Here is a 20,593-nt window from a genome sequence, read left to right as displayed (position 1 = left end):
CGTCTGTTCATATCAACGAGAAAGATGTGTAATAAACCCGCCTATATGAAGGCGCATTTTCGTCTTGTCATAATGTGTATCGGTGTCACCTCACAAATCAATAAATCTGTGTATTCTCTAGAGGATGCTTTTGTTTTGCAAGGGAATAAATTCCAGATTAAAGCTGAAGCTGAAACCTTTTCTGGTACAATAACTGAATGAATATGATCTTTTGGTAATGAATAAATATGATCTGAAGCTTCTGAACCCCGTTTCAGCAATTTATTAACCGGGTCGGGTCGGGTCCTTGTGGTCCCAACAGTCTCATCCAAAAGGATCAAACGTTGCAGGTCTAAAAACCATTAAAAGGCTCACCTTTGTGAATTTCAGGCAAAGAAACACACTTTAGTTTATTTCCCGCCACCAAAAACCATGAAATCTTTGTATGCCGCTCGAACAATCACAGCTATTCCAAAGTTGAGTTCTTCCTCTTGCAATAACATTTCAGCTAGAACCAATCTTGCTGTGCCTGCACTCAATGTCTTGGTTCAGTCGCAGCCAATTGTCACAAAATTTGTTCTTTCCAAGTTACAAACAGCTCTAAGATCTCAGTCTGCTTCAAACCCAGAAACCCAAGTGGATGAAGAAGAAGACCCAGATGCCCAAGTTCAAGACTTGAGTGTCCCAGAACATTACTTGGTCCCTTCCAAGGCCTTGGAGGTATATGACATCAATTTGGTCCATACCCTTTTTGTAATTTACAAAATTGAAGTTGTTATCAGTATTTATTTGATTGTTTTTGATATGAATGGATGTAGGAATCAGAGTGGTTGAGGGTCACTTTGCATAAGTGGTTGGATGATGAGTACTGCCCAGAACCAACCAATGTGGAAATCAGCAAGATTGCTGCTCAGTCATACTATAAGGCTTTGCTAGAGAAACAGACTGATCTGGGTGAGATTTTGTTGAAGATGGCAATGGAATTGGAATCCATTTCTTATCAGGAGAGTTTTCATGGGGCTTTCTCATCAGCCAATGCAGCTGTGAGTTTGATTGCACAAAGGATAGAGCAGGCCTAGTTGTCAAAACCCATTTATTAAGGTTTCGCTTTTCGTTCACTGAATTTATCTTCTCTGGCATTTTGTATGTACGAGTAAGCTTTGATAATTCGATGTTACTTGAAGGTTTATCTTGTTTGTTTGTTCTCTGTGAATCTTGACACAATGGTAGAAACTAGGAAGAGGTTTGAATTAGGAACTTGGATATTTGCATTACAAGAATTGACATGGAAGGCTTAATGCACCTGATGTGGTGCAGGGAAATTCAAAGTCTTGAAAGATGTAAAACCTCCATCTACAACCAAATTATGGCCACTAACATATTTAGCATCATCTGAAGCTAGGTAAAGTGCAGCATTGGCAATGTCAATGGGTTCACAGTTTGCTCCTTCTAAGGCGCCAGAGCGATGTATGATTTCAATTAGCTTTTCTACATCAGCTCCTTGATAAATCTTACTCATTTCTTCGATTACAAATGGGGTTGGAATGGCGAATGGGGATATGCAATTGATCCGGATACCATGCTGGCATAGTTCCGCAGCCAGAGACTTGACAATGCCTATGACAGCAAACTTGGACAGAGAATAGGTGTGTTGTGCGAGTCCTCCCATTAGTCCTGTGATGCTGGCTGTGCAGAGAATTGAGCCAGTTTTGCGTGGGATCATCACACGTGAAGCGTGCTTAATTCCTGCCAGGACTCCTCGCACGTTGATGTTCATGACACAATCAAACACTGCCAGGTCAAGGTCCACAATACTTGGGGGAGTCATACAAGCTACACCTGCATTGCTGTACATAATATCAAGCTGGCTGTGCTTAGAGATGGTGAAATCTACAGCACTGGAAATGTCAGATTCTTTCGTGACATCACAGGCAATGAAGCTGGCATTAGGACCAAGCTCCTTTGCTACTTCTTGGCCAAGCTGCTGTTGTATATCTGCAAGAACAACCTTGGCGCCATTGCTGATAAATTTTGATGCGGTTGCCTTTCCTATGCCACTTGCTGCTCCAGTAATCAGTGCCACCTTGCCTTCAAGTCTGCTTTGACAAGCATTTGAGTAAAGGTAATCAAATCATGAAGAGACTACTCCTACGTTATCCAGTCAAATTGGCTTACCTTCCACTCTGTGATGAATACCCCATCTTGAAGCAGCTTGGAGAAACCAAAGCTCTTGTAAAGGTAACATGTTTTCTGTTCAAACTTCAGTCCACTTAGTTTTCAGTTTTTCTTTCATCAAATCAGCATAATCATAGTAATACATAGCCAGCAGTTTACTATTCACTTATCCAAAAGTTCAATTCAAAGAGAGTACCTCAACCACAGAGAGAGCAAAATTAGTATAGCTAACCACTATAGTGAATGACTTAAAAAAGGAAACGAAAATGGTAGAGAAGCCAACCTGAATCCGACCCTGATCATACTTTCTTTAATTGTTGAAGAAAGATGGATTTTGTTTACTGGTTCTAGCTTCACTCCACTTTCTTCAGCTCTTTAGCTCTCACGTTCTTGGTGAACTTTTGCCTTATTCTGCTGCTTAACATTATGAGGTGAGAAGAAGGAATCAAAGAGTTTAGAAATGGACAACAGTATGTGGGCCCTTCTTAGCATATGACAATACACGCACAACTTTGCTCTTGTTGGATATTATCACAACTGACAGAGCTGGTTTTTTCTAATGCATTGCTTCTGTATTCAATTATGTCGACTATAAAACTGTATATAGCTTGAGATTTATGTGAACACAGAATTATATACCATCTGTGAGTTCCATGTTCTAGATTATTTTTTATAGGTTTGAGCACAGTTTGGCATAGTTTATGTTATGCAGAAAGTTTTACACCATTTAAAAAATTACACTATTAAGCTGTTGTTTATAGAAGTAGATAAAAAGTAGCTTTCATAAGAAGGAAAACTATAGCTGCTTACAATTTAAGCTAATTGGACTTTAGTCTCCAAGACATTTTTCTTTTATCACAACAGTAGCAAAATATACGTAATTCCTCGCTTACCGGCAGCTGTTCTGAGGGATGACTATGTTCTCACCATCAGACCTTAACACTGCCACATCCGGCTGATAGGTTCATATCTTTACCAGAACCAGCTCTAGTTTGATTGAATTGATTTCTAATCAGAGAAGTACAGTACTATGGCTTCTGAAAGAAAGACCGAACTGGCTGGAATGAATTCACATTGATTCAAGGCAGTATACATATGTACAAGGCAAAGTCCTTACCTACAAGGTAACTAATCTCCTACAATCAAACTAGAATCAGGTATACAGTAGGAAATAGATAACTACAGATTATACATTCCTAATACAATTGATACTCGAGATCACTTTCCTAACAGCTTCTTCTATGCCAAACCACATTTCCTTGGTACATTGATGTTGTCCACAAAGCCATCGTACCTAGACTGGTGTTATAAGTGTTTAGTTGGAATGTGATAAGTTAAACAACATCGGTAAGCTTAATAGTTGCCTTAGGTTTAGTTTAGTGTTTCCTTAAGATGTAGGTGGTGCGACAGCCGGAGATTTCCCAGGACTGATGAGATGCAATGCGTGCATTAATGGTGGTTTGATCACACCCCTGACCCCTTAAGCTTCTTTAAAACTACTTGAGCTACATCTTGAAGATTGGAGTTGATATATGAGTGGTTAGCTAGTGATTCCTGACCAATGTTTCTCAACTAGGTCCTAGCACACAGTAATGAAAACAAAACAGTTGGAAGCTTTGCAGCTCCTTTAATTCTGCAGGTCTGCAGGAAAATCCGGAATGAGTACTTTGGAAGTTAAATAAATCCAGTTCATCTGTATAATGCTAATAAGGAAGTTTGAGTACCATTTGGCAAAGAACCAGTACCAAGTTCACCAATAATAAAAAATCAAGACCTAAAAAAAAAAACCAAAAGCTTGAAGTTCTGGAGTGATCGGTGGGACTACTAAACCTGAAAACAGAAAATAACAGACCAGAACTATAATTCCTCTTAATCCAAACGCATTGATAAATTAGGCAGACTCTGAATTATCTACTCTGATTATTAGACGAGACTTGGTAGAACCTGGGGTGGATCCAAACCCCTTTGAGTTGACGGCTACTGGATTGGTCTGTAACACCATCAGCAGCAGTAATGCTCTCACCGCAAATAATTCTGCCACCAATCTCCATTTGTATCCCACAAGTAGAGATCGAAACATTCTCTGCCAACTCGAGCTTGTTCTTAAGGTTCTCTGTCACGAAATAATCCTTGCAATAACCAAATGGTAAAGTCCAAGTACCTAACCCGTTACGCACTATCTGATAACACTGCGCGTTCAAGTTGTCAGTAGAAAAGACGAGTACCTTTGGATGAGGTTTGGGGTCATAGAAGTAGAACTCTCTGCCCTCTTTGTGGTAAGCAGCACCTTTGATTGCGTCTATCTTATACATCTTACTAGAATAATTGTGTTTGGTCCATTCCTCGGCTCCATGGCGAAGTAAATTGAGCTCCCATTCATCATTGTCGGCACGGCTAATGACACAGAGGATGCAATCTTGGGAAGTTGGAGGAGATGAAAATGCTGCAATGTGGTCGGAGAGTTGTGAGGCTGGGAAGTTGGGAAGGTCTATTTTCGCGCGAGAGAAGGGGCAAAAGAAAAACACTGAGCCTGAGCTTTCTTGGAATACAAGCAACCATCCTTGGGATGAGGCAATACAAGTTGCTCCAACCAGCTCCGGGAGACTGATGGTGTACTTTTTATTACTCTCACACAGCAACTGGCACTCAGAACTGTTTTCCCCATACACTAGAAACCATGGTTTAGCTGAAGACTGAGCTGAGGCTGTGGAAGAAGCAGACTTCCAAGATTTGCACACTCCGCGAAAACACAGAAGATCGATTAGGTCTAGGGACTCTGCAATTGGAGATAGAAGTTCAGGAGGAAGATCAGACCATTGCGCCTTACACTTTTTCTTCTGGTCGGTCATTGCTCGGGTTTGAACTTGGTGTGCTGCTTCAAAACAACATAAACATATCAAATTCCAAGGTTATGACCTATAGAAGGAAGCACAAAAATTCCAGTAAGCTAGCACATCCAATATGCATCTGCATTAGGTCCGCCATATTAGGGTTATGGACTACAAAGGACCTCTGACCCTAACTCAAACAACTGCTTAAGCCTTGAAAGCAGAATCACTTCAAGACAAGCTATGGTATGGTTATTGTGATGTATATTCTACTTTTATTTTACATATACTTTTACAAAAATTACGATGTTATGAATCAAATTACAACATTGAGAACAAATTTACTAAATTTATTTACACTATTTACATGAAGTTGAACAAATTTACAACTATGAGAACAATTTGTTCAAAAAGTTGTAAAATTGTTGTACATTTTGTAATTATAATTATTAGAACAAGATTACAAACAATACGAATTAGCATTACCACTTTGACTACAAATATGTTGTCATATTTGTAAATGTAGGTATCACATACGAGTAGGTACCATATAGAATTTCCCAAATCACTTCACAATGATTAGCAAACTTGCAAACCAGATTTTTTTCTTTCTTTCTATTTTTAGTGGATGGGGGATCAAGAGTACGTAAACAACTACAAATCAAATTGAAGTTTAAGCTGGAAGGAATATCAAGTTCTGGTAATATAACAAATTATATATATGAAGAACAAAATCTCCTTCATCCAACAAATTAATCGACACCCTGCACCGTCACCCCCAAAAAACAAGTTTTAAACCTGGAGAACACATCAGCACCCGATTACAAATACAATGGTTAACCATATTGTTATCCCTTTGTAGATTCATGATTTATAGAGCTTCAATTTCAAGACCTAATAAGAATTAGGTATATTTTTCAGACGACATGCATATTATTCGATTCATGATTGACAAATCAATAATAAATCAACATATTTCTTATGAAGTAGGACTAATTAGTTTGTATATGTTCGACATGCAATTGGAAGATAGAACAGCTAAACATACCAGTACCTTTTTGATTTAGATGATAAGATGAAGCCACCTCTCCTGAAGAACAAGGTCTACTGAAGTTGTATCGTGTTAATTGTGGGCACAGTCCTTGTATATATCTACATACAACTCACAATCAGAGTTCAGATTTCAGTAGTAGTGTACATTTCAAATCCTTTTCGAATTTATCTAGTCCAAGAACCTTTTTTTTTCTTTTCCCTTCTAAAAAAAAAAAAAAACCTATTTCTTTTTCCAATAATAAAGGCATAAAGCAGCATTTTTAGAGGTGAGTCCAAGACGTAAACAATTTTACAAGAAATAACTCAAATAAGATGGTCCATAGTTTAGCGAGTTGTTTGTCTTCATTTACTCTTTCTTGTTTGATTGAGTTGGAGACACATACTCTCTGATTTTAAAAGCTTTTTAGCCTTGCTTTTGCAGGCGTTGTAATTAGGCTTGTCCCTTTTTAATGAATTATTCATTTCTGTCAAAAAAAAAAAGATGCCCACTACCATGACTATTTGGTCTAGTGACATAGTCTCTTCCTTTCTTAAGTGAGAGGTTGTGAGAATTGAAATGTGGTATTGTGGTAAGTTCGACTCACGATTGATTAGTTGTAGCATTTGATTTGTTCACCCGATTAAATTCAAATAACTCAAGTAGACGGTATGGCTGCTGCGACCTTAGTGCCCAATAAAATTCTCATTTCATGATTGCTATTTGCAAGTTGTAACGATGCTTCTTTGTGATAGAGTTATATTTCCGATATATCATCGTTTTGTCAAAACAAATAGAGTAATCATCCGTGCATTATTTGTTAAATGGTACTTTGTTAGAATGCGTAGAATATGTAAAGACTCCCCGTATTATTTATGTTCATGATTATTGTAATATAATGTTCAAACTTTATAACTTTCTTTGTATTCTACAATTTTATTAATAAGCTTGAAGACAGGGCATCAGCCAACTTTCATCAACAACAAAAAAAACAAAAAACAAAAAGAACCAATGATGAATGCCATTGTTGAAGACTCAGAACATTATAACAAAGATCTGAAAAAAGAAAACACTTCAGAAACCCATAAAACATATGTATCACTCAAAGTTTACTACAATACAAAAGGTTGCAATGATGAAAGCACTCAAAACTAATTAAGTTACCAACTCTTAAGCGCTCATATTAAGTTACCAACTCTGCTCTTTTGGAGAGATTTGATTTAATGTTGGATGGATCCAAACCCCTTTGAATTTCTCTGATGGCTCTTGGATTCTTCATCATGATTACTGATTTTCTCATAGATCTCATTATAAATAAATTTGTCTACACCATGATGCTCCGTTTGTGTACCACAAACAGTAAATGAAACATCTTCATGATGATCTGCCAACCCCAGCTTGTTCATCATGTCAGCTTTCTCAAAATATTTTGGTCAAGGATGAAAAGTTCCTGGTGAATTGTCAATGGTATCGACTAGTTTAGAAGTCCTCCAGCGAATTTCTTGGTTGGGTGTAACTGATAACGTGAGGAGGTTATCACCATGGTCCAAAAAGTAGAATTCTCTTGCTTTGCTATAAGCAGCACATTTAATTGTATCAATGGAGGATCGTGGAATGTTAAGCTTGTGCTGCTGGTTCCATTCATTGCAGCCTCGACGAAGTAGATAAAGCTCCAACTCATCATCATTGCTAGTGCTACGGCTGAGGACACAAACTGTGCAATCAGCAGAAGTGGGAGGAGATGAAAATGCTGCAACATGGTTAGTGAGTTCAGAGTTTGGGAACTTGGGAAGGTCTATCTTTGTTTTCGAGAAGGGGCGGAAGAAGAACATTGACCCTCCTTGTTTGAACATAAGAAGCCATCCTTGGTACGAACCGATGCAAGTTGTACTTTCATCCAGCTCCGGAAGATTCATGGTAATGTTACCATTTTCAGCCGTTACCAACTGGCATTGGCCAGCAGAATCATAACCATAATGTAGAAACCAAATTTCATATTTTAGTACAGATTCAATTTTGGCTGACATTGTAGAAGAGGTGGCAGAGTTCCAAGACTGGCAGACGCTGCGGAATCTCATAACCTCCAGTAGGCCTAGACGTTCTGCTATGTCTGTGATAAGTTCAGGAGGAAGATCAGACCATTGCATGTGCCTCATGTTTGCCATTTTTCCATAGCAGTTGCAGTATCTGCTGCTACCAACACACACACACACACATAAATATGATAATTTATGAACATCGAAACCAATGATTTAGGATTATCAAACAACATAAACATATAAACAAATCATCTCTAACATTCATATACATTCATAGTTTCATACAAAGCATAGTAAACTCCATCTATCTAGCATTGAACCACATAGTAAAGTAACTTTTCTAACATGCATGTCCAGCAGAACAAGTTAGTACATCGATCCGGGCCATACATACTAATCATCGTCGCCATCATCATCATACTATTCAAATATCACAACATTAAGATTGAGATCAGATTGATAACAGAAAAGAAACGAACCAACAGATAAATATCAATAATCAAGGGAAGTTTTTTTTTTTTGAATCTAAAAAATAATCAAGGGAAGTTGAGAAAAAATGAGCACAGAAGCGACAGAGAACAAATAAAAAACCCTACAAGAAAGAAATCACCTAATGATAGAACTTTTGAAATTGATTATGGATTCATATGATTGAAAAGTATACTAGTACCTTTAGAGCTTTGTACATGAAACACTCCCAAGAAGAACAAACGTCATTGGAATATAGATTACAGAACTGTCTAGGTAGTACTTTATATACCGATCAGAGTTATAATTCTAGTAGCTAACAAATAGCTTAACTGTTAAAGTAAAAAGAGAAGCATTAACTAGAAGGATTACTTTAAAAAAAAAAAATTAAATGGATAAATCATTAAATGTTAGGAATTGGGGAATTTTTGTACTCATGATTTATGAACATGAATCAAAATAAAAATCGAAATGGAAGACCAGTGAACATAAACTTTGTTTAGGTTCATTCTTGAAGAAAAAAGGGTTTAATTGGTTCCTTTTTAAAGATTCTAATTGATGCTTAGTTCTACCTTGATTCCAATTCTTAGATAACAGAGTTTACCATTAAAGATAGAAGTCAAGAACCTTTCCGATATGCATCAGTTTCTGCAGCTTTGGGGTTTGCTAGCTGTATTAATCTAGTCTTGTTTGTATGATTTTGTTTAGAGAACTATATTCACTAGCTAACAGAAAAGAATATCATTCAAATACACATACTAATTAATGTCACCTAGAAACATATTATAAGAAAATAATTACTTATAATTCTTTTGAGCAGGAGTACTACTCAGCATTACTAATTCTGAGCTTCATTATTTTCTGTTGATGGGTTTTGTTCTAGAATCAAGTCTTGGTTGCATCCATACCCCTTTGAAATGTCTTCTCTTGAATACTTTCACATTATCACTAATCCTCTCATTGTAAAGGAACTTGGTGTGGCCTTCATACTGTGTTGTTGTGCCACAAGTAAAAATCGAAACACCCTCTCTCAACCCCAGCTTCTTCTTCATGTCAGCGAACTTATTCTGCAGCTCATCTGTTTCAAAGAAAAATGCTCCTGGTGTCGTTTTTGGGGAGGGTTTAGTTATGCGAACAACACTCAAGTTATGAGCTCGATTTTTAGTACGTAGTTTGAGCATTTTATCAGTTCTGCGGTCCAAAAAGCAGAATTCTCCGGTGTGATAAGCACCAAATTTGATTGTATGAATGTCAAGTCGGGCACAAGAATAGTTGATTTGTGTCCATGCCTGGTCTTCTCCAAGGTTTAATACCTTGGCTTCCAATTCAGTATTATTTCTACGACTAATACACAAACCATGCAATCTTGGGACGTTGGAGAACATGAAACTGCTGCAACATGATCAGTGAGTTCCGAGTCTGGGAACTGTGGAAGGTCTATTCTTCGACAAGAAAAAAAGTGAAAGAAAAACATGGAAGCACATCCTTGTTGGAACAGAAGAAGCCATCCTTAGTACGATGCCACTTCCAGTTAGCACCTGGCACTTAGGATTTTTATAATCATACAGTAGAAACCAAGGTCCAGCTTTGTTTACTTCGGTCTCAAGCTTCTGAGGTAAAACAGTAGAATAAGCAGAGTTCCAAGCCTTACAAACACGACAGAAACTCTGAAGCTCGATTAGGCTTGCATATTCAGCTACGAGTGAAAGAAGTTCACAAGGGAGATCGGACCAGTCCCTAATTTCAATTTTCTCAAGTTCATGAGGGAGATCGCACCGGTCCTCAATTTCACTTTTCTGTGGACTTTTTCGACGTGGTTTGATCGCATAGAATGTTGCTATCTACATGTATTAAAATTTAAAATTAGGAACATGGAAAAGAAATACGGGTTAAGAACTTAGATATTAAGGTTAACAAAACTAGCTCATTGTAGATGTATGATGTGGAGAAGGATATGAAGTTTTTCCTAATATGTTGCAGACCAGGAGAAGCACTTTGAATACAAGGCGTCATTAGTACTCAGAAGTCAGAACTCAGGAGATATTTCAATTCGGATTTCAAAAAGATGTGAATTCAAAATCAGTTTAGTGACTTTAGTCTACCATCTGTTGATTTGGAAAATTGATCGGGGATTCCTAAATTAAATTGCATAAAAAGAAAAAGGAGATTGTTCGAAATACCTCTAAGAATCTTTTGAAGAAACGCTTCCTTGAAAAACCTGTCATTGGAGGAACTGGATTAGTACAGATCAACTTGAGTAAAATACTTAATACAAATCATGCTCACAACACTACGTTATCTACTTGACACAATCATAGTGGTATTACAAGTATATAGAATATACCATTGAAGTCCATGGTAGCAGCCATTGAGCAGAATGCAGAGATGCAGGAAGTTTAAGGCTTTGATTTTCTGTATGTTGGAATGCTAGTATATCGTGGTGGTAACATGCAGGGACCCTAGCCACTTATTTATGTAGTCTTCCTCAGATATCCTCCTAAGATATGCATAAGGATTAGCTCAACAAGAATGATATGTAGTACATCTTGTGAGATATTCTTGTTATCTCAGACAATGGATTCCCTACATCTCAATGAATTCGATGCACTACTTCATTAAGTACAAGGATGATGTTTATACCAAATTCATGTTGCAGACAAGTTTGACATTAAATTGAATTCCTTATGGCTGGAGGAAAACTTGTGATGACTGATGAGTCCATATTTTCTTACACTGTTCACGTAGTTTACTCTTTATATATACAACTCAAGAGCTTTAATCGAGTTTTCTGGAAAGATTTGAGAAGGCGAAGTATGGCCTATGTTCAGGTTCTGTTTAGCCAGCATTAATTTGGCTGATGATATCATTAAGCAGCAGAAAAAGGTACATTATAAATTTGTCTGATTTTAAACAGCTAAATGATCGGCATCTAGTGTTGTATAATTTCTGCTAATAGATCAATGCACGGCTGAGCCTATTTCTTGCTTCATGTTCTACGGATGCAACACACTTTATACAGTTTATAGCAGATCAATTTGCACGTACAATGAATATGTTGGAATTCATTGCTCTTGGTAAACCATAAACCAGTGGTTACACATTTGTGGCTTGAGAGTTGTGGTGTAGCGCCGGCCAGTTGAAGCTCTGGGAGGTGCACTGGCTGGATCGTGCAGGTGCTGCAGCTTTGCATCATGGCATGATTGGTACTACTCCGTCAAACACCAGGAAAATATATAATAAATACAAGACTGATTGGTACTACTCCGTCAAACACCAGGAAAATATATAATAAATACAAGACACCAGCAACAGGTCTTGGAAAAGGAGAACATCTGAATATTTTACCTGCAACATGCCAAGTCAATTGCTGATGCTCTGATACTATGATAAAGTAGTCTGAAGTTCACGTCTAAAACCAATTGGCAATAGATGGAGTGGCCCAAACCCTTACTAACCCACAGACAAGGTCCCATATTCCCGATGTGGGATTAATATCTCAACAGCTTGCCTATTATTTTCCTTCAATTAACTTTCCAAAATCTTAGTCTTTCAAAATAACTTTTTAAAATCTTAGTCGCTGTTATTTCTAAAATGATTAGGAATATATATAGTTCATTACCAATTCCACTGGGATTAGGAAAACAACTACTTGCTTTCCTGTTACTTGCCTATTGTTTTCTTTCAACTTTCTAAAATGTTAGTGCCAGATCTCTAGAACGATCAGGAATTTGTACACTACTCATCCTTCTAAATACACAAGCATTCTAGTAGTACGGAACCACAAACAGATTAAGAAGCAGCTAGCAGAGAATGAAGTCGATGAACATCCTGGCATTACTTTTGCTCTCATTGTTATTAGCATCTACCGTTGCAGCTGATGATCAATCCAATATCTTTGATGTGACAAGCTCGAAATATGGTGGAAACCCCGACTCCGATATCACAAAGGCGTTAACAATGGCGTGGACCGATGCATGTGAATCAGGGTCGACGAGTACCGTCCTAGTTCCAACTGGAACATACAAGTTATTGGAACAAATAAGTTTTGAAGGTCCATGCAATGCTCCTATTCAATTTCAGCTCCAAGGAATGTTGCAGGCTCCAGAAGACCGGAGCCAACTTGATGACTCTTGGGTTTACTTTAAGACCATCGACAAGCTCACATTGTCCGGCGGTGGAACTTTCGACGGACAAGGAGAGCTTTCTTGGAAAGAGGACAAGCACTTTCACTCAACTCCCGTCGATGTTAGGTTCAAAACCGTCAACAATTCAGTTATTAGCGACATAACATTTATGGACAGTGCAAAATTTCACATTAGTGTTCATGCCTCCAGCAACATTACGTTTCAACGGGTCACCATCACAGCACCCGAAGACAGTCCTAACACTGACGGAATCCACATCGCCGGTTCGAGCAAGATCACAGTCTCCGACTCTTACATTGCAACCGGTGACGATTGTGTTTCAATTGGTGATGGCGCAACCGAAATCCTAGTGTCCAACATTACTTGCGGACCAGGACATGGGATAAGCATTGGCAGTCTAGGAAAGTATCCAGATGAACAACCAGTGGTCGGTGTCACGGTCAAGAACTGCACACTAACTGGCACAACTAACGGAGCGAGAATCAAGACATGGCCCGATTCTCCGGCAGAAGGCGTTGCTAAGGATATACTTTACCAAGACATCATCATGGTGAATGTGAAGAACCCTATCCTCATCAACCAAAACTACTGCGACAAAGGCAAAATGTGTAAGCAAATGGTTCCATCCAAAGTCCAAATCAGTGACGTGAGATTCAAGAATATAAGGGGCTCATCTTTGTCTCCGGTCGCCGTCAAGCTCGACTGTAGTCAGAGCATGCCGTGTCAGAATGTGGAGCTGTCCGATATTGATCTCGCATATAGTGGAGACGAAAAAGACGAAATCACGTCCGAGTGTAGTAATGTTAAGCCAAGAATTACCGGCGTGACTAAGTCTCTTGCATGTGCAAACCTACGTGACATACCAATAGAGGGTTCACCATCACCGTCGACTTCACCGCCCCTTGAACCGGCACCAGTACAACAGTCACCACCCCCGGCTCCGGTAGCAAAACACCACCATCCACCTCCTCTTTCGCCGCCAGCAGAGGAAACACCTCCTCTTCCTCCAGCAGAGGAAACACCTCCTCTTCCGCCAGTAGAGGAAACACCTCCTCTTCCGCCAGCAGTGGAAACACCTCCTCTTCCGCCAGCAGTGGGAACACCTCCCAAAGTAACATCACATGATCCGTCTCCGCCCCCTCCTTCCCCCTATCCGTATCGTCGTTTAGGACCAACATCCTCCGCTGCCGGCAATAATAATTTGTGGAAAAAACGATTGTAAGAGTGCCTGTTCTTTTGCTTGTGTATGTGATTGTGCTTGTGATTGTGCTTGTTTCGGCGGTGACGGCTTTGTGTTGTTACTGCACGAAAAAGTGATCTGCATGGGGTCTTTCAACAGCGAGGAAGCCTTTGATACGTAGTTATGTACCACCAAAGAGATTAGGAAGACAAATTTTGTAAACAGTTTTGCAGTGTTAAATATCCAACACTAATAGTCTGATACCCACTTCGTGTTCTTATTAATTTGTTTTCAGTACATCAACGTCGGTTAAAATAAGAATATCCCACATCGTGTTCTTTCTCATTTTTTGTTTTCAATACACTAAAAAAAAAAAAACCTAGGGGGCATTCCGAGAATTGAACTCGGGACCTCTCGCACCCTAAGCGAGAATCATACCACTAGACCAAATGCCCACATGCTATTGGTTACAATTTTTGTTATATCTGTTCGTGTCCAAAAACCCCAACCACAGCTGTCTCGGCCTTTTGATTTTCCCTCCCAAACACTAAAACCCTAAAATAGCTCAAAATATTAAATACCTCCCCAAAGTTGCTTCCTTTCCATAATGCCTCTCTTCTAATTCCCACTACTAATCAAAGCCAGAAAATTTGAGTCTTCAGAGCACAAAACCCTTCTGGGCCATGGCCTCTCATTCTCACTCTCACCCATCTGGTAATTTCTGTTCATCACTCAATTAAATCATTCAATTTCATTTTTTTTTACTGCGATTCATAACCGTAATCATGTTTCTGGTTCCATATCTGCTGTTTATGTTTGCATTTCGAATTGGGTTTTGAATTTTTGATTGATCGGAGTATGTGTTGGTTTTGTGTTTAGGGTTTAAGAAACTCAAAGATGAAAGTGATCATAACCACCCCCAATTCCAAGACACTGAGCCCTTTGATGAGGCTGTGGTGCCTGATAGCCCTTCAATGGAGGATACCCAGGTGTTGGATTATTCGGATTGCGATGAGAAGATGAGGACTGGGTTTGAGGAGGAAGTGGTGCTTGACAGTGAGGATGAGGAAGTTAATGGAAGCAGACTAGTGACTCTTGGAAATATGTCGTCGGATCAAACATGCGCTGCAGGTTAGTGTGCTTGCATTGGAATGAGATTTTTGATTGGGGGCTTTTCGTTTTTATTTTTCTTGTGTTGTGTTTTTTATGGCAGTTGGTGTTGATGACTTGATGATATGAAGTTATCTGTGTTTACTGAATGATTGAACAAGTGATGTTATGAAAAAATGTTTGCTTTGACTAGTTTGAATGACACGTTACTTGAATTAATTTTAATAAAAATTGAGGGGTGATGGATGAAAGGTCTGTGCTGCTTGCAGGGTTAAGCTACGTTGACTCTCAAGAACCTGGGGAGGAATCCCAAGCCAATGCACTTGATTTTGTTGATCAGTTTGTGTCGTTGAATGATGATCTGAGTTTGAATTATCCAGGAATTGATACCAGGAAAACCACTAAGGTTAAATCCCCTCCTGTTACTAGTACAAAAGGGACTCAAAGTTTGGCGAGGATGGTTGAACTCCGGTCTCAAAATGAAAAAGCCAAAGCCTTTGAATGGGTTGATCTTCCGGAGAATGGAGTGTTTTGTTATTTAGACAAGAAGATGGAATCATCTTTGGTTAATCCTCAGGGTAAGGTGCAATCTAATAATGGTGCAAGGAAGGAGAAAGTCAGGCATGCTAATGAAACAAAAAGTATTAGCTCAGGTGATGGGAGAAAAGAGAAGAGTATAATTAGAAACTTCAACAAGGACATCACTGAATTTGAAGACAAGATTGGAAACGAGTCTGTCAATGCACTGGAAGATCACTTAAATGAAAAACCAACAGAACTGCAACTAGAACCTAGTGATGAAGGAGGCGATGTGGTTGACATGTTTGATATTGGCTTTGACACCCAAATTGCTGCGGAAGCTATGGAGGCATTAGCATATGGCAGCCATCCTGGCTGCAATACTGTGGATGTTGGTTCAGGAGGTGCTACAGAAAGTACAGCTCATATTGAACATTGTTCTCTTGAAAAGAGTGATTTTTCCAATGTAGCAGGCATTAGCAAGAATGCAAATCGAAGAAACCGCTCCACTAGAATACCAAGGAAAGCAGGTGCTTCATCTGAAACACCGTCTAAGAAGCAAGAGTTATATCCTGATTTGGCAGCAGCAACAAATGTGACAAAAAGCAGATTCTTTGGTGAGTCTTGTAGTAATTCTGCCGAGGCCAGTTTATGCACAGAATCTCCCAAGTCAGTCAAGAAAATGAAGCTACAGACTGCAGTTGATTATTCCAAGGATGGCTCTGGAAAACACCAGACTACCCAGTCAATGTTAGGGGGTAGGTCAAGAATGATGGAGGTTGGATCAAACAATGGTATTGTTACATACAGGAGAAAGAAGAGAAGTTTAAATGCTCAATCACCTGAAATAATCAGTAGTTCTGAGGCTGGATCAGATGTAGTAGAAAAGACGAACAATGTTAAGAAAAATGACATTGTCACTTACAGGAGAAAGAAGAGAAAGGCTGCAAAAGAAAGTCCAGTTTATGTTTCATCAGAGGGAAATAGTAGCAGTAAAGCCTGCGACTTAAAATTAGGTTTACGGAGTCATCCCAAAGGGAAAAGAACAGGTCGCAATGCTCGAAAGAATTCCTGCAGAGCCCCTGTTCCTTCTACTCCATTTCTGCTACTTGACAAGGACAGCTCCCCTTCTGATGAAAGGCCAGAAAGAAGCAATAATATGGCAGGGAAAGAACAATCATTGTGTAGCCCACCGGTGGTTTCCTTAAATAACAACTCTGACAGAACCTTGTTGGAATTGCAATCTGGCAAGCTAGTTGGAACAGATCCTACATTTTCTGGTACAGAATTTAACTCTACCACTGGCAGCATGGGGTCATCCAAATATGTGTCTCATGACTATCACAAAAAGCAGCGCTACAAAAACTTACCCAAATCATCTCTTATGAAAGAGCTTATTGAACTGGGTGTCTCTGAGTCAATGCCCGATTTTACTTGGAAAGATTTGAGAAGACGAAGAAGTATGGCCTATGTTCAGGTTCTGTTTAGCCAGCATTTGGATGATGATATAATTAAGCAGCAGAAAAAGGTACATTTTAAGTCCGTTTGATTTTTAAACAGCTAACTGATCCGCATCTAATGTTGTTTAATTTCTGCTAGATCATTGCACGACTGGGCCTAGCTCTTGCTTCATGTTCTATGGATGCAACACACTTTATAGCAGATCAATTTGCACGTACAAGGAATATGTTGGAATTCATTGCTCTTGGTAAACCAGTGGTTACACATTTGTGGCTTGAGAGTTGTGGGGAAGCAAACTGTTTAATTAGTGAGAAGAGCTATATTCTGAGGGATGCCAAAAAGGAAAAGGAAATTGGCTTTAATATGCTTGTTTCACTGGACTCTGCAAAACGGTGTCCGCTTCTAAAGGTAATGTGTAAGCTTTTCTTGTTCTTAAGAGTCTTTCTTCTGCATTTGCAGTCTTGTATTGTTGTGGTAGTTCTATCCTGCAGTGTCTGGTGTGCTATGATGTCATTTCATGTGTTTCCTTTTCTGCTGCCTAAAATGTGTTCTCTTCTTCCGCGCAGGGTCGGAAAGTCTTCATTACTCCGAACATAAAACCTGGAAAAGAAATGATGACAAGCTTGGTGAAGACAGCTCAGGGCAAGGTATCTATATCCGCTGTTACACATGTGATTCAGTTGTCAGTAATTCATTAATGATTTTCATGATTTCCTGCATTACCATTCAATTTTTTTTTTTTAATGAATTTTCAATAAAATGTTGTGTTGCTCAGCCAGTGGAGAAAGCCCAGATATCTACAGCGAAGGGTAAAAAGATTCTCGACAAATTATTGATACTTTCATGTGAAGAAGATGAAGCAATTTGTCTACCTTTCCTTGAAAAAGGTACTTGATAAACCACCCATCTTGTCCCTTTTCTTTTTTCAGAAATTCATCACTTGGTAACTGAGATTCTTGTAAATATCTGCAGGTGTAGCAGTTTACAATTCAGAGCTTTTACTAAATGGCATAGTTACCCAGAGATTGGAATACAATAGGTCAGTGTGGTGTACTGGTTTGTAGGCCTTTTGGGTTTTGACAAGCAATAATTTATAAGTTTTTCCCTTGCGTTTGTAAGATGCATTTGTTGTGAGAAATGATTCTAACTAGTCATTGCTTTGCAGACATCAGCTCTTCACCGATGTTGTCAAGAAAGTCCGGCCTTAGGCCTCGGGTAGTTTGGCCTACCACAATGAAGGGAACTATGTAAAACCATGCAGCTCATTTTGTGTTTTGTCATTTTTGTTCGGAATGCTTTTACATTTATAAATGCCAAGGTTATTGTGTAACCTGGTATAGTTTTTTTGGCATGTTGATGGCAATTTGTGGCATGGTATTAGCTCCCGTTTGTGCTTAAGTCTGAATGTATATATGTAAAAAATTTACGATCAAAAACCAGTTTCTGTCAATTTCTCTGTACGTTTTGTTTTTTTTACTTCATATGGATTTATATTGGAACACCACAACCAAATTCAGGACTGGTGAAAGAGTGGAAATAGAGTGAATAATTGAGATCAAGATCCATCACTTGATGTCCAAGGCCACAAAATGACCCTTTGAGCAACCAGATCGAGCCCTGAAAAGCTGAAACCATGGCATTGGGGTTTGTGGTCTTCTGAAAGAAACAAACAAAAATAAAAAACCCAAGAAACCATGACTATATGGTTGCTCACAAAAGCTTGGTTACAGAACATTCAAATATGAGCCATTTATAACAAACCTCCCTTTCAGAAGTGTTATCAATATGCAATATGTTAAATGTGTACAAAAATGTTAATCGCACAACACTCTACACTGGTTAACGAATAACAAGCTTCTCATTCACATCACATGCTGAAAACCATACAGAAGAAAACACCTTCACACTGAGGATAATTGTGTCCTTAGCTTTGTTAACATATGGTGATCTTTAGCATAAGCAGGCAAGTGACAGAAGTAGATACGACTGTTGCATACTTCATTAATTTCCAATATACTCTCATAACAATCAATATTCAGTACATAATTCCAAGATGCTTCAGTTTTCATCAGTGTAGAAATACAACATACCAATTGAACTACATCACTGACTAGATTCAGGAGGCTGTGCATTCAAATTGAAACTATCATAGCCTCCGGTTGATGGTGCTGTTGGATTAGGTTGATACATAGGGGGTGCAGCCACAGAAGGAGCACCATTAGAAGCATTGGGTGGTGCGCTGCCAGGAACTGATGGTGGAGCACTCAAAGTTGGAGGCCTCATGGGCATATTTACTTGACCAGGCATCCCAGGAGCCCCAGGTGGAGCCATCATTTGCATCATTGGTTGGTATACCCCTGTCAACATCGGGAAAAAGAGTCAAGACAAGACACTGTGGGTATTACATCGCATCTACTGCCAACAATATTGTGATCGATGTCTGGCCACAAGATTAAAATCAAGTATAAACTCTAATCCCTTGCAGAAAAATTGTAAGGACAGCAACTAGGTATGTGATATTCGCAATATCATCAAGCCAATCACAATAATGTGTATGCATCATAAAGATGGATAGAAATATGCCAAAACAATAAATAGCATTGGCTTGGTGAAGCAGCACAAACTAGAAAATGTGCTCCACAATATGCATGCGCACATAAATTTTTTAAAAAAAATAACAATTACGCTGAAGCAATCCACATTACCTGGAGCACCCATTGGCGGTCTAGGCAAAACAGGAATCCTAATCCCCCCTGGGGCCATTGGTGGACCTCCCGGCATTTGTTGCATCATAGGATTTGGTAGAATAGGCATGCGAGGCCGAGCCATTAGATGTTGATTGTAAGCAGCGCCAACTTGCCCGTAGGCTGCATTTTGGCCAATAAGTTCCTTGATCTTCTGGTCAATCAAACTCTGATTCTGTTGCTCCTCAAATTGCTGGTAGTACTGCCGCACATTTGCCTGTGCAATTATACACCAAATTAGCAAAACCAACGCATAAAACCAGTATACAAAACAGTAATGACACAGAAACAACAAACCGGTATTACCTTGTGTTTGTAACCCGCATTGTGCTGCTTTCGAACCGAAGGCTGCAGAACACCAAGAAACAAAAACTTCATCATTGAGCAAACGATAAATCTCGAAAAACCAAAACTCAGATTACACTAACCCCAAGGTATCCCAAACTTTCATCAACTAGAAGGTGCCCTATTCTCCTATTTAAATTCCATTAAACCCAAATTCGTAAACCCAATTCTTCTATTCCAGCTCAATCCGACACTTAAATCTATTACCTCCTATAAACAACGAAATCACAATTCAAAATTCAATCCAAAACAAGAAGAAGACGGAGAGGACTTTACCGAATCGTGAGTCAAATACGTATCGCAGTAATCGCAGTAGTACCTGAAAATTGAGCCAAAAAAAAACAATTAGATGCCGAAATCAAATACGCAGAATAGAAATTCTACAAGCTCACTACTTGATCGAATAATAAAGAGAGTCTTACCGAGGCATTGCTCTGAATCCCTGGAAATCCGAGAGCTGAGAAGCACTGAAGTGATTCAAACCCTAGAAAAGAGAGAAAAGAAGAGATACGATGCTTCTGGGCTTTTCCGGTTTTAAATGAAAACGTCCATGATTCTCAAAGCCCAAAA

At 39.0% G+C, this 20,593-nt stretch overlaps 7 protein-coding genes and 1 non-coding gene across 8 annotated transcripts; 3 read left to right on the top strand and 5 right to left on the bottom strand.

The window, feature by feature from the left end:
- Positions 1–378: 378 nt before the first annotated feature.
- LOC101299160 lies at positions 379–1,058 on the top strand. The gene is made up of 2 exons (XM_004292575.1): positions 379–699; positions 798–1,058. Exons 1-2 carry the CDS (start codon positions 412–414, stop codon positions 1,056–1,058), a joined length of 549 nt encoding a protein of 182 aa, XP_004292623.1. The 5' UTR covers positions 379–411.
- Positions 1,059–1,226: 168 nt separating this feature from the next.
- On the bottom strand, positions 1,227–2,547 carry LOC101308828 (zerumbone synthase-like). Its single transcript, XM_004290670.1, has 3 exons — positions 2,438–2,547; positions 2,155–2,229; positions 1,227–2,075 (listed from the first exon to the last, which is right to left on the bottom strand). Exons 1-3 carry the CDS (start codon positions 2,455–2,457, stop codon positions 1,274–1,276), a joined length of 897 nt encoding a protein of 298 aa, XP_004290718.1. The 5' UTR covers positions 2,458–2,547; the 3' UTR covers positions 1,227–1,273.
- A 1,514-nt stretch (positions 2,548–4,061) lies between these two features.
- LOC101298865 (F-box/kelch-repeat protein At1g57790-like) lies at positions 4,062–5,003 on the bottom strand. Its single transcript, XM_004292574.1, has one exon. It carries the CDS (start codon positions 5,001–5,003, stop codon positions 4,062–4,064), a length of 942 nt encoding a protein of 313 aa, XP_004292622.1.
- A 1,214-nt stretch (positions 5,004–6,217) lies between these two features.
- LOC101308531 (U1 small nuclear ribonucleoprotein C-like) lies at positions 6,218–20,589 on the bottom strand. Its single transcript, XM_004290669.1, has 7 exons — positions 20,446–20,589; positions 20,300–20,342; positions 19,985–20,026; positions 19,640–19,895; positions 18,907–19,291; positions 12,358–12,364; positions 6,218–6,237 (listed from the first exon to the last, which is right to left on the bottom strand). The coding sequence occupies exons 1-5, from the start codon at positions 20,451–20,453 to the stop codon at positions 19,038–19,040; spliced, it is 603 nt and encodes a 200-aa protein (XP_004290717.1). The 5' UTR covers positions 20,454–20,589; the 3' UTR covers positions 6,218–6,237; positions 12,358–12,364; positions 18,907–19,037.
- LOC101298576 (F-box protein At4g00893-like) lies at positions 7,446–8,177 on the bottom strand. The gene has a single exon (XM_004292573.1). The coding sequence runs from the start codon at positions 8,175–8,177 to the stop codon at positions 7,446–7,448; it is 732 nt and encodes a 243-aa protein (XP_004292621.1).
- LOC101298289 (polygalacturonase-like) lies at positions 12,339–15,083 on the top strand. Its single transcript, XM_004292572.1, has 3 exons — positions 12,339–13,854; positions 14,724–14,975; positions 15,058–15,083. Exons 1-3 carry the CDS (start codon positions 12,339–12,341, stop codon positions 15,081–15,083), a joined length of 1,794 nt encoding a protein of 597 aa, XP_004292620.1.
- On the bottom strand, positions 14,228–14,299 carry TRNAP-AGG. Its single transcript has one exon. It is a non-coding gene; the product is annotated as a tRNA-Pro (tRNA).
- LOC101297991 lies at positions 15,196–18,142 on the top strand. Its single transcript, XM_004292571.1, has 6 exons — positions 15,196–17,001; positions 17,073–17,342; positions 17,501–17,581; positions 17,710–17,821; positions 17,907–17,973; positions 18,100–18,142. Exons 1-6 carry the CDS (start codon positions 15,196–15,198, stop codon positions 18,140–18,142), a joined length of 2,379 nt encoding a protein of 792 aa, XP_004292619.1.
- Positions 20,590–20,593: the final 4 nt, after the last annotated feature.

Source organism: Fragaria vesca, linkage group LG2, assembly GCF_000184155.1.
Source record: "Fragaria vesca subsp. vesca linkage group LG2, FraVesHawaii_1.0, whole genome shotgun sequence".
In the NCBI taxonomy this organism is placed as follows: domain Eukaryota; kingdom Viridiplantae; phylum Streptophyta; class Magnoliopsida; order Rosales; family Rosaceae; genus Fragaria; species Fragaria vesca.
The sequence above is the reverse complement of the archived record's forward strand: the minus strand, read 5'-3'. Positions and strand labels throughout refer to the sequence as shown.